Consider the following 14,091-nt stretch of genomic DNA (forward strand, 5'->3'; position numbering starts at 1 on the left):
TCTCTTTTCAACATTTATTAATCTCCTGTCATTTAGACAGATTTCTAGAAAGCATGGAATGATTATTTCTAATGGTTGAGCCCCCGAAAAAGGCAGAGACATCTTTGGGGGCTAATTTGGGAACAGACTATTTCACCCTGGGCCCTGGGACATGTAGCTGGAGGATTTGGTGAAATCATCTCAGCCCTGGAGGATCATTTACTAGGATCATAAACCCCTCGAGTCTCTTGCAAACAGAGGATGAGAGCACCTATTCAAGTGCCATCTGGTCGGGCAGCTCAGGGTGAAAATGCTTTCGGAAGCGGGATGCCACACACCCTGGTTATGTCTGTGGTGCTGTTGTCATTATTATTTTTTTTAATTAATTTATTTATTTTTGCTGTGTTGGGTCTTCGTTTCTGTGCGAGGGCTTTCTCTAGTTGTGGCAAGCAGGGGCCGCTCTTCATTGCGGTGCGCGGGCCTCTCATTATCGTGGCCTCTCTTGTTGCGGAGCACAAGCTCCAGATGCGCAGGCTCAGTAGTTGTGGCTCAGGGGCCTAGTTGCTCCGTGGCATGTGGGATCCTCCCAGACCAGGGCTCGAACCCGTGTCCCCTGCATTGGCAGGCGGACTCTCAACCACTGCGCTACCAGGGAAGCCCCTGTTGTCATTATTAATGGTGTCCCCTTTCACTCTTGGGCACAACCTGCTTTGGGTACTAAATCATATGGTCACTTCATTTATAAAGAAATTGTCACTGACTGCTCAATACATTTTTGTTCCCCATCTTTATTTCATAAACTTCAAAGTCCTTCAAAAAAAGAAAATCCTGAAGGGAAACTCTCTGCTGCCTCGTCATATGGATGGTGTTACACGGGAGGAAGGGGAGTGTGCGCCTTACCTGGTATCTGTCCGTGGTAGAGATGAGGAGGGTGAAGGAGATGGCCGTGGCTGCCATGGCGTGGGTGGACGGCATCCCATACTCAGCAATCACTCTCTTCTCCAGTTTCACAACAGGAGGGGAGAAGGGGCGGGGCCACTTCAAGACATCCTTGGCCATCTGGCCAATATACATCACCAACTGCCAAACCAAAGGATGGAGGTAAGTCTAACCAAATGAGCAAAATAAATAAACTCCTAGGTTCTATGAATTTATTTTGAGGTTTCCTGTTGGTTGGCTGAAATCACCTTTCTCTCTGACCCAGCGGCCTATGGGGAAGTCTTGTAGGGAGACATTTTAGTTGTTAAAAAGAGAAACAGGCTGGGACTTCCCTGGTGGTGCAGTGGTTAAGAATCCGCCTGCCAATGCAGGGGACACGGATTCGAGCCCTGGTCCGGGAAGATACCACATGCTGCGGAGCAACTAAGCCTGTGCTCCACAACTACTGAGCCTGCGCTCTAGAGCCCATGAGCCACAACTACTGAAGCCCACGTGCCTGGAGCCCGTGCTCCGCAACAAGAGAAGCCACTATGAGAGGCCCGCGCACCGCAACGAAGGGAAGCCCCCGCTCTCTGCAACCAGGGAAGGTCCGGGCACAGCAACAAAGACCCAACACAGCAAATAAATAAATAAATACATAAATAAATAAATTTCTAAACAAAAAAGAAAAAAGAGAAACAGCCCTTCTGGATTCCAGAGGCTCACTGGGCAACTAAGATATGACACTAACACATGTCTTACTTATTTTGGTCATATATTTAACATTTGTATAGCTGGTATGTGTGCCAAGCACTGGTCTAAGAACATTACAAATATTAACTCACTTAATCCAATAATACCTGTAGAATGCAGACCCATTTTACAGAGGGGTAAACCATTGTACATAGTTAGTAAGTGGCAAGACTTAACGGATTCAAATACAGAGAGTTTGGCTTCAAAAAACATGTGCCTTAAACTACCACGGTAATACCTTCGGGATGGTCCTGGGCAAAGAATCTAATACTCAAATCAGACAGCACTTCTTTTCAAGTTTTAACCAAAAAAGTGACTTCTGGAACTTCTGCCTTAAAAGTTTTTGAATGCCACTGTTACTCCTGATATATGTAGGCAATATACTGGATATAGTTTAACTTTTTTCAGTAATTGAGAGCATCATACAATAAATTGCTTGACTATTTTCAACCCTAAAATAAACACAACTCAATCTGGAAGTTTTTCAATTGATTTTTTTTCCATGATGCCATTAATGAAAAAATCCCTTTCTCTTTTTCCCTTAAAGTACAACACAGGTATCAGAATTGATTTCCATACCCTCCTGAGATGAATAGGACTGTTAACAATAGACTTATTTACTTTGTCAGAGAGCTTCACAGGACATTTCCGTGATCTGTTATAAAAGAGGGAGAAGCAACCCATTCACTTAAGTCTCTGCATTTGCAACCCAAAGTGTGGTCTGAGGACAGGCAGCATCCACACCACATGAGAGCTGTTTTAAGATGCAGAATCTCAGGCCCCAGCCTGTACCTACGGAACTGGAACCCTCATTTTCACAAGACTCCCGGGTGGCTCATGTGCACATGAGAATTTGAGAAGCACGGCCGGCTTTACACTGTATTCTTGCACAGGTCACTTTGTCATGGGCTTTAATTATAAACCTCCTCATCTTACCATGATCGCATTGATCTTACTAGGGCTTTATTTAACTTGTGATGGATGGAGTTACTTGGCTTTGGAACAAAACCCGCTATGAAGGACTATTTCAAAATACTTTTGATTAGTCAGCCAGATTGCTTTAGAGTTTCCCACATTGTGGTGCTTTCTTTTAACTCATCTAGTTGCCGGTGAATTCTGAACATTAGCCCAGCACACTCAGTATCCCCCAGAAGACGCTGCATATGTTTTTGTGCTCTGCTGCCACTTTGCTCTGGGTTAAAAATCAAGAACCACTGTCTGTGCACAGCAGGCCAAATCCACAGGCTTTAAAGCCTCAGTGACAATCACTCCAAATTCCATAGCTGCGATTTCTAATCAGACTTTGAAACTTAACCTCTTTACCATCCCCTTATTACCAGAAACTACTGTTTTGGAAACCAGCTTACTCTTTTATGTTTCTGCCTCTCCCTCCTGTGAACCTATAAAAACCACATCAGACCGACTATTTTCTGGGGAGTTGGAAAACTTGCAGATGTTGTTGACTACTAAGAATTTCTCAGAAGATGCTAGGATAGAAATGTTTCTCAACCCTGCCCCTTCCCCACTCATCAACATCAAAAAGAATATTACAGGCATTATGACTAACTCTAGTTCACTCAAAAATACACAGAATCTTCAGACAGGAAACGTTAAAATCATAGAGTGAAGACAGACTGTGTGACCCTCACTCAGACAAAATTTAATTTCCTTGAAGTCCATGAGTTTCTTCGACTTCATTTATCTTTTGCCTTCTATATCTGAAGGATGTTTTTAAGAATGAGGACCATTGTTCATTTTATTTAAAAGTGTTCCCATAGCAACACACTGTTTCTGATCAATAAGTTTCAAAATAGCAATCACTGTCACGACAGAGCTCTTCAAACCAGAGAAAGTGGAGCTATGTTTTTCAGGTTGTAGGGAAAGAGTACCACTCACAGGGTGACAAGTCCTGTCTCTGTCAGTTTGCATTCATTACAGCAAACCTACGATGTGCCCAGCCCTGTATTAGGTCTCCAACCTTGAGTGGGGAAAACAATCACACAGAGCATCTCTCATAATGCAAATATGCTTTGGAAAAAAATTATACACAGAATTACATGGGTATGTATATATGTAGAGACAGACTTTGGCTCAACCCGAGACACCAGGAGCACTGAGGTGGAATGTTAAAGGAAGACTGTTTAAGACGAGGGGTGGATAGAGAAGCATCCACTTCGCAAGAATAGCATGAGCAAAGACTTAGAGAAGGGATGTTGGGTGGGTGGTATATAGAGGGACCTCCGAGGCAGTTAGGACCAGCAGAGTTTGAATTGTGGGGCACACCATTACACATCAGTTAGAATGGCTGAGATGAAAGGAACTGACCGTACTAGGTGTTGGGAGGATATGGGGAGTACCTGGAACCCTCACACAGCCCTGGAGCAGGTGCAAAATGATACAACCACTTTGGAAAAGCAGTTTGGCAGTTTCTTACAAAGTTAAAACATATGATTTCCATATGACCCAGCCATGCCAATCCTAGGTATTTACCCTCAAAGAGTGAAAGCGTAGTCACGCAAAGATTTGTATATGACCATTGATGGCAGCTTCTTTGTAATGGCCCCAAACCGGCAACAACCCAATTTCCATCAACAGGTGAATAGATAAACAAACCGTGGTATAATCATACAACTGAATACTTCGCAGCAAAAACAAAAAAATAAACTATAGATATCATGCTACAGCACAGATGGATCTTAAAATAATTATGCTGAATGAAGAAGCCAGGACAAAAACAAACAAAAGTACATACTCTATGATTTTGTTTATATAAAATTCTTGGAAATAGAAATGACTCTATAGGATAGAAAGCCGATCAGTGGTGGCCAGAAAGGAGGGAAAGAAATTACAAATGGGCATGAGGAAACTTCTGGGTAATGAAGTTTTAATTATGTCTTAACTATGTTTTAATTATGTCTGTCTTAATTATGGTGATAATTTTAGGGGTATGTATATATATCAAAATGTGCCAAGTTGTACATTTTAAATATGTGTAAACTTTGTGAATATACTAAAAATTATTGAATCATATGCTTTAAAGTTTATTGCATGTCAGTCACATCTTAAAAAGCTGTTGTCTTAGCCAGCTTGGGCTGCTATAACAACCAACCACAGACTGGGTGGCTTATAAACAGGAATTTATTTCTCTCAGTTCCGGAGGATGAAGTGCAAGATCAAGGCACTGGCAGATTCAGTATCTGGTAAGCGCCTGTTTCCTGGATCAGACAGTCACCTTCATAGCACTAAAAGAAATGAGCTTTCAAGCCATGAAAAGACATGGAAGAATCTTAAACGCATATTACCAAGTGAAAGAAACCAATGTGGAAAGGCTACATACTGTATGAATTCATCTATATGACATTTTGATAAAAGCAAACTATGGAGATGGTAAAAAGATCAGTGATTGCCGGGGGGTGGGGACACGGGTAAGTGGTGCACAGAGAATTTTTAGGGCATTGACACTATTCTGTATGATACTCTAATGGTGAATACACATCATTACACATTTGTCCAAACCTATAGAATGTACAACACCAAGAATGAACTCTAATGTAAACTAAGGACTTTGGGTGCCAGTGTAGGATCCTCAGTTGTAACAAATGTCCCACTCTGGTGGACAGGATGCATGTGTGGGTGCGGGGGGTATACAGGAACTCTCTATACTTCCTGCTCAATTTTGCTGTGAACCTAAAACTACTCTAAAAGTAAAGTCTATTAAAAAGAGTACTGTGGCAGAAGAGAACTATTTCTCCATTTAGTTCACAGTAAAAGAGTATAATGATTAACTCAGTATGGCTTGCCCTCAACGGAGGACTTTGCTCTGTATTGTTGAAAGGCCCTTCTACCCAAAGGGACCAAATTAAGTTCCATCATCCATCAAGCTCCTTTGGGCTGAGGCCCCGAAGGCCTATGTGTAAAAGCAAAAATCCACGGGGAGGCAGGGCAGGAAGCAATTATAGCTCATTAACGCCTCAGCAACCTAGCTGGGTCCCCTGCATGGTGCTGATGGTGCTGGGGCCCCGTAGCGTTTCAGGATGAGGAATTAGCCTACTTGCTTACTTCTTCCCTAATTAATGTATAGGTGGAAAGAAAATCCAGTTCTCTGGATTGTCTACTGTTGACCCCATGCAGACAAAAGGCTTTTCTAGAGAACCAATTCTGTCAAAATGAAATGTGTCTTCACAAGTTAGAAGAATTTCCAATCTGGGGATCTGTCCTTGATGCTTGGGCTCTTTGGGGCCAGCAGAGAAAACTGTGCCTTTTCACTTAATGTGGTGGGCCTTCCTAGTTATTACAATCCAAAATGACAATTTTTCTATGTCTAACACAGCTCTGATGAACAGAATTTAGTCTTCACGCCTGGATAAATAAAACCTAGATAGTTTAGGAAACAGAAGGTCCTTGAAATAACATCACTAGTAAAGCAGCCATGGGATTTTAGAGAACAGCCGTACATTTATTGTTTACGCTCTGAGACTGCTGCCTGCCCCCACTGCCGCCTCTGTCCGCCTCCCAAAGCATCCCCATCCCATCGTGTGAAGGCTCCACTGTTATTATAATCAAAGCTGAATCCTCTGCAAAACGGAGGGAGCACCGAGAGGCTCTTTTCAAATTACACCCGCCCCCCCACCCCGCAAACACACAAATTATGATAAACTCTAACATCTTTCTTCCCTCTGGCTACACCCTCAGCCCACTTCACCATGGGGAAATCACAGTGCAAGCGATTAACTAACAGGGAGGTAAGGTATCCCTCAGGTCTCATGGGAAGGAAACACGGTGAATGACTCGGATTTATAGTCTATCCGTGGATTTGTTTTTAAAAAGTCAGGAATTAGTTTCATCATTCTAGAGAACAATGAGATGTAACGCAAAGACCACAGCTTCTCTACCCATCCCGTTTCTTCATCTGTCCAAATTAAGCTCATTCCCCTTGCTCTCAGGTTACTAACATGATAATTTGGATGAAGAAAGATCAGTCACCAAACTATCTCACTCCTAGGTACATACTCAAGAACACTGAAAATATATGTCCTCACAGAAACTTGTACATGGATATAATATTCTTAACATTATCCTTCACAATAGCCCTGAAGTTTAAACAACCCAAATGTTCATCAACCGATGAAAATGGGGTATATCCCTACAGTGAAATATTATTTGACCTTAAAAAACGAAGTACTGGCCTTCCCTGGTGGCGCAGTGGTTGAGAGTCCGCCTGCCGATGCAGGAGACACGGGTTCGTGCCCCGGTCCGGGAAGATCCCGCATGCCGTGGAGCGGCTGGGCCCGTGAGCCATGGCCACTGAGCCTGCGCGTCCGGAGCCTGTGCTCCGCAGCGGGAGAGGCCACAACAGTGAGAGGCCCGCGTACCGCAGAAAACAAACAAACAAAAAAACAACAAAAAAAAGTACTGATACATGCTACAAGGATGAACTTTGAAAACAGTGTGCTAAGTGAAAGAAGCCAAACAAGAAAAGGACAAACATTGTATGACTCCATTTATATGAAGTGTTCGGAACAGGCAAATCCACAGGGATGGAAAGTAGATTAGTGGTTATCTAGGGCGGGATGGCGGGGTAGGGGAAGGGGAGTGAGCGCTAGTAAATATGGGGTTTCTCTTTAGGGAGATGCAAATGTTCTGGAGGTAGACACTGGTGATGGTTGCACAACTCTGTGAATATACTAAAACCACTGAACCATATGCTTTAAAAAGGTTAATATTAATCGTAGCCCACTGAAAAAAAGATAAACTAGACATAAAGATGGATTCTGGGGGCTTCCCTGGTGGCGCAGTGCTTGAGAGTCTGCCTGCCAATGCAGGGGACATGGGTTTGAGCCCTGGTCCGGGAAGATCCCACATGCCGCGGAGCAACTACGCCCGTGAGCCACAACTACTGAGCCTGTGCGTCTGGAGCCTGTGCTGCGCAACAAGAGAGGCCACGATAGTGAGAGCCCCGCACACTGCGATGAAGAGCGGCACCGGCTTGCCACAATTAGAGAAAACCCTCGCACAGAAACGAAGACCCAACACAGCAAAAATTAATTAATTAATTAATAAACTCCTACCCCCAACATCTTAAAAAAAAAGATGGGTTCTTCTCTGTGCCCTTGAAGGCTTTTGCTCCCCAATGCTATTAACAATGCCTTCAAATATTGAATCAATAGAAGCAGTTACGGCTTCCATTCATATTCTCTTCAAAAGTGCTGCCCAACTGTGCTCCACACCCCAGTTCTACAGGGCACTGACATGGCGACCACACATGACACAGAGAAAGCTGCTGAAAATCTACCTACTCAAACCCATAAGTATGGGATTCATTTTAAGAGCAATTTTAAGCTCTGGAGGCTTTTCAGATCAACAGTTTTACAAAAAAAGACTGACTGCACTAGCCTGTGTGTGTTTTTATTTATTCAGCGTTCAGTCTTTTTTTTTTCTCCCTAGAATACACACTGCTCTGTGGTCTCCTATTTGGCTTCAGGGAGTGAATTAAAAGCAGGTCTTTGTTATGGTTATTTGGGAACATTCTAGAGACTACTGCTTACCATCCAGTGTAAAAAGTTGTTTTCATTTGGTGAATATCCTCTCCTACTTGTGACATTATTTTTATTTACTTTTTAAAATTCACAGCCCTTCTACAGTGTATGTCACGTGGGTTTTTGTGTGTTTGTGGAGGGTGGCGTGATGGTGAGTCACTGGGACAAGCAGGTGTAATTTCAAACTAATAAAATTTCATTCCACGCCTGAAACACCAAAACAAAGAAACTACAGAGAAAACACCGTAAATCACAGAAGACTCTCAGCAAACTGGTCTTGACATATTCCAGGTTCTGTAAAAATGGAGATACAATAACGAAAGCACAAATGGCAGGTGAGAAAAATAAAATGATTAAGTGACATTTTCCTGTTCTTTCTAATGCTCCATTTTTTCAAGCTCAGATCTGTGTCTGAAATTTTTGAAGACAAGCACTAAAGGTACAAAGATTAGTAATTAAGTCATAGATGTACGCCTGTATATCTTTAGGAAAGTTACTTTAAAACAGTCGAGGTTTCTTTTCGTTATTAAGGAGGACTTCGGTTAAGTAATAACTAATATTTGTGCAGTGACTTTTAAGTGTATTTTCATAGACATTACTTTAATATTCATATCATTCCTGTTTTACAGATGAGGAAATTGAGGCTTAAAGAAGGTGAACGTCCTCCTAAAGAAAATACAATGCGTGTAGAGAAGCTGGGCTTTAATTTCGCTCTGATGCCAAATGCTATGGTCTTTTCACCACGCCCCCGCTCCCCCAACCCGGCATGACAATTGTTACTGAGACCAGATACCTATTTTTAAAGAACCCAAATTCTGTGATCCTAACCCATTATATCCATGTAACACTCACTAGAGGCCACCTGGCTGCCCTTGGGGCTAAGAGATTAAGATGTCACAACTGATGAGACAATTGCTAAATTCTTATCCACACCATTCCACCAGTAACAGTCCAGCAGAAGTCTGGGACCAGTGTCCTTTACTCACCACTGGATAGATGTCACATCCAAAATGATGCCCATTGAGGGAATTGGTGTCTTCAGTCTTAGGAAATGTAGAGCATACAAAAGTTAAAATCATGCATAAGCCCACCTTCCTTTGGACAGCTAACCAACCACAAAAACCTGGAAACAACTCTAAATATTCATGACAGGACACCAGTTAAATTATGCAACTGTTAAGAAAACATTGTGAGATATACTATTAAATGAAAAAAGCAAGAGGCAGCAAGAGTATATTTTGATCCCATTTGTAATTTTAAAAATGTATTTTTAAGTAAATGCATGTAGGTTACATGAGGAACTGTGGATATTGGATCCACTGAGGGTTAGAACTGAGGGTTGGGGTGGGTGCCTTGGGTGCCATTTGAGTTTTGCATGCAAAAACAAATAAGCCTTGCTTCAGATAACAATGTAATCACTGCTAAGAAAACTTACTATTAGACTCCTCCCTCACATTTCTAATATATATTTTGTTCAATTTTATTTATTTACTTTTATACAGCAGGTTCTTATTAGTTATCTATTTTATACACATCAGTGTATACATGTCAATCCCAATCTCCCAATTCATCACACCACCACCACCCCCGCCCCACCCCCCCACCGCTTTCCCCCCTTGGTGTCCATACGTTTGTTCTCTACATCTGTGTCTCTATTTCTGCCCTGCAAACCACTTCATCTGTACCATTTTTCTAGATTCCACGTATGTGTATTAATATATGATATTTGTTTTTCTCTTTCTGACTTATTTCACTCTGTATGACAGTCTCTAGGTCCATCCACATCTCTACAAATGACCCAATTTCGCTCCTTTTTATGGCTGAGTAATATTCCACTGTATATATGTGCCACATCTTCTTTATCCATTCATCTGTCGATAGGCATTTAGCTTGCTTCCATGTCCTGGCTATTGTAAATAGTGCTGCAATGAACATTGGGGGTGCATGTGTCTTTTTGAATTATGTTTTTTTCTGGGTATATGCCCAGTAGTGGGATTGCTGGGTCATATCTAAGTATATTAATTGTCAGTCCTGCTGACCCTAGAAAAAAATAACTGCAAAATAATACTGAAAGATCAAAACCTTTATTTTTACAGACCCCTGAAAGCACAAATGCAATAGACATTAGCCACATGCCATGTTCAACTTTCTCATCTGATTAAAACCACAAACTATTCCCATCTCCCAGCGTGCTGCCACAGGTCTCTGTGGGTAACCCACCCAGCCAGCCAGCCTAGGCAACAGCCGCACACACACACAAAGGCATTTAAGTACAATGTCAATTAAATATAGTCTCAGATTTTGATGCTGGCATGGGTACTGTCCTCAACAAGCACGTCACCAAACGTATTCCTCAGTATGACCATGAATTTGGCCAGAGCAACTGCATGGACGATCTGATAGCCCACGTGGCCTCTAAGGAGTCAGAGTCCTGGACTGTCCTCCCCTGCAAAGGCATGAGGGGCAGAGAGAGGCTCTCAGCCACGGAGGAATCCCTGCCTCAATTCTACCCCCAATATGCCAAGAATCTTCCATCCTCTCTATACAGGTACCATTAGGAGTGGTGAGAAAGGGGGGACTTAAGAGTCTTCCTTTGTTGTGTACCATTGGTACCAACAATAAAATCCACACTGTGCACAGTGAGGGCACAGATGAGGAAATAAAACCCATGGCGACACATAAAATTGACATGATAATCACTGACATTATAATCTCGCACACTGTAATCACCAAAAAACCCCAGAACTAAACAACAACAAAAAAACCCCGGGGGTCTGTAATTTACACACTGATCCGAAACAACCAGGGACTGAGCCCCCCATCAGCTTCCAGTGGGAACAGTCCCAAAACAGCTGGCCTCACATCTCTCTTGAAGGTAGACTTGAGTACCGAAGATAAGTGAACCAATATAAAGCTACGCTCTTAACACTTACAATAAAACAACAAGAATTCACCACCAGCTTTCTCCTCTCTTTATATTATTTCAGCCCTAAGGCATTTGAAATCTTTCATAATATATTTAATAAAATGTATGATTCAACATCATTTCACTATATAGCTTTTGTTATAACAGAAGGACTTCCTGACCATCCTCATTGTACTGCACAATCATGCTCTTGACTCTCATCCTTTTTTGTCTATTTTTTTTTTTTTTGCTTATTTTTTAATGGGTTATTTGGTCTGAACAGAGATCTTTTTTACCAGAATCAAAAAAAAAAGTCTCAAAATTTCCCTGGGCCTCCCCAAAGCAGAATGTTCCAGAGTAGGTGATTAGGGCAAAGGGAGCTCTAAGAGATGTCCTTTGAATGGGCATCTTTTCTTCAACTAGAAATAAATCAATTATGTATCATTTAACATTAAGTTTCAAAATAAGACAGAGTACTTCAACATTTTATGCCCTTCTATGCATATTTTTAAAAGGCAATTCAACTCTGTAATTGAAGAAGTCTCAAAAGACAGAACTTCCACAGAGTAAACCCTTTGTCAGTAGTGGTACCATTTTTAATACTAACCATTTCTAATATTAGCCTCCAAAATGAGCTATCATTCTCCCCAACACTCTTGTCTTTAGCAACAGCAAGCTAGAGATTTTTCAGCACATGCATTAATAATGAGCTGCTGGGCTTCCCTGGTGGCGCAGTGGTTGAGAGTCCGCCTGCCGATGCAGGGGACACGGGTTCGTGCCCCGGTCCGGGAAGATCCCACATGCCGCGGAGCGGCTGGGCCCGTGAGCCATGGCCGCTGAGCCTGCGCGTCTGGAGGCTGTGCTCCGCAACAGGAGAGGCCACAACAGTGAGAGGCCCGCGTACCGCAAAAAAAATAATGAGCTGCTGCTCGCTTGATCTAAATCCTCACTTGCTTATACACACCTCATCTTGGGAGCCATTGAGATGTTAAAAACCGACATTGCTAACAGCAGCCTAAATATGATGTGTGTTATAAAGCAAATATGAGCTATGCTCTGGCAGTAATTCAGGAAAACACTATTCTCCACCTTCAAAGGACCCTCCCTGGAAAGTCACTCTCTTATTTTTCTGCATAGATGTAATAAGAAGGGGATACTGGTAGGTTAAATTTAAATAATAAATTTATGACCTGTAAATTTTCCCAAGACATTTTCTTGTACATATCCTGATTCCTGGTGATTTAAGGGAAAAAAACTTAATTGAGCAACCCTAGGCCAACTTCCCTGTTTCACCATATTTTACAAATATTCCCACCATTTTATCACCTATGTTCTATGAGCGCAGCTATTTGTACCTCACAGCGGGAAAAACTTATGAGAATGGTATAAGGAACAGCTGCCCAGACCTTTTTTAAAGCTCGGGTCATTCTAGTGGTACCCAAGTAAACCTGTGTTTCTCCATAAAGACTGAGAAAGCATTTGTCTTAAAAATGATGGTCATAAAAACAAAACAAAATGTTTTAACCTGTCCTTCCCACCTTCACCATCACCAAAAACCCAAACCCACAACAAAAGAAAAACAGCTCTGTAGAACTAAACCATTTGGGTTTTTGTAACGTGTCTCATAATTTTCTGGAAAAAAAAATCCCACTGGAAAAAGCACAGACATCTTTAAAATGGGATTCAGGCTCAGTATATCCTGAAATACATCTCACCTTACAGAACGTCTAGGCTTGAATTACCTTGAGAAAAGAGAAAACATGACCACGCTGCACTCTCCTGTCTTTCTACGGAAGCGTCTGCGTATGAGGAAGTCTCTGGACGTGGTGTAAGGTCGGAGTGGCCGTCATGCTGACATTCCACACCTAGTTTTTCAGGCCATCACAGGCTCTTCTTACACATTCAGTCAAAGTTGGGTCATTTCTCACCTTGACCTCCGGTCTACAATCTTATAGAACTCAGAAAAGATTTGGGTGGTGGTCACTCCGAAGAAATAAAAAAGATTTATATCTGGAAGGGTTAAAGACTTTACAGAGTCAAGCCACACAACTGCATCCACCCAAGCTCTGAATGACCATCAACCACATCTCCGTGGCTTGCCTTCTGAGTGACCAGTCAGCTGTACTACATAGAAAGAAATCTGGATTTGCAGCCAGGCTCACACAACTCTTGCTGTAACCCCAGGGAATTAAAACCATTTCTCATTGGGAAAGCAATGTCAGAGAAGCACTCGTCCTGATGACCCTGGTTTGAGGTAGTTCCAGGGTTAGGGGCCTTCCGTCTGTCTGGATTTGGTCCCCTTCACACATGCCAGATCTTCTCCCTTCTCTTACTTGGCAAGTAACTTAACATTGAACTAGCTGGTGATAAGAACGGCAGATAATTGTCCCCAATCCTTCCGGTCTAGGTGTTCTTTGTCTCTAAAGGCTGGTATTGCTGGCTGCATTTCCTTGTGCTAGAACATCTGCACATATGTGGAAGGTGGGGAGGTGAGGAGAAACACCACTTCATGATGAGATGCTCTGTCATACAGCAGTCCATGAGCAAACAAAATTACCAGTTAAGAGGCCGGGGAGGAAATGGAGAGCTGAGGAAATGCATAAGAATAAAAACTCAATATGCAGGCTAACAAAATTATAGGAGCCATAATCACAGGATGTAGGAAAGAAAATTCACTTATGACCACGCAGACGATGTTGGTTGTCGGTGAAGGCGCCCTGGATATGTATCTACTCAACTCACTGGGGGAACAGCCAAACGGACTCTCATATTACTTTACACAACATCCATTTCCATTCTCAGGTTGACGTCAAAGGCTGTGCTATGAACACTTGGCAAAGCCAATTTTCCACTCTTTTTTTTTTTTTTTTTGGTGGTACGCGGGCCTCTCACCGTTGTGGCCTCTCCCGTTGCGGAGCACAGGCTCCGGACGCGCAGGCTCAGCGGCCATGGCTCACGGGCCCAGCCGCTCCGCGGCATGTGGGATCTTCCCGGACTGGG

The 14,091-nt window shown here is 42.6% G+C and overlaps 1 protein-coding gene across 1 annotated transcript in view; it reads right to left on the minus strand.

Moving 5' to 3' along the window:
• SGPP2 (sphingosine-1-phosphate phosphatase 2) overlaps nt 1-14,091 on the minus strand; it is a gene marked incomplete at its 3' end in the record, with an annotated part of 124,455 nt that overhangs the window by 41,903 nt on the left and 68,461 nt on the right. Inside the window, exon 3 of the mRNA XM_079709969.1 lies at nt 880-1,059. Within this exon, the coding sequence (XP_079566095.1) occupies nt 880-1,059 (180 nt within the window). The remainder of the gene's footprint in view (nt 1-879; nt 1,060-14,091) is intronic.

Source organism: Hyperoodon ampullatus (assembly GCF_949752795.1).
Source record: "Hyperoodon ampullatus genome assembly, chromosome: 8".
Classification (NCBI taxonomy): domain Eukaryota; kingdom Metazoa; phylum Chordata; class Mammalia; order Artiodactyla; family Ziphiidae; genus Hyperoodon; species Hyperoodon ampullatus.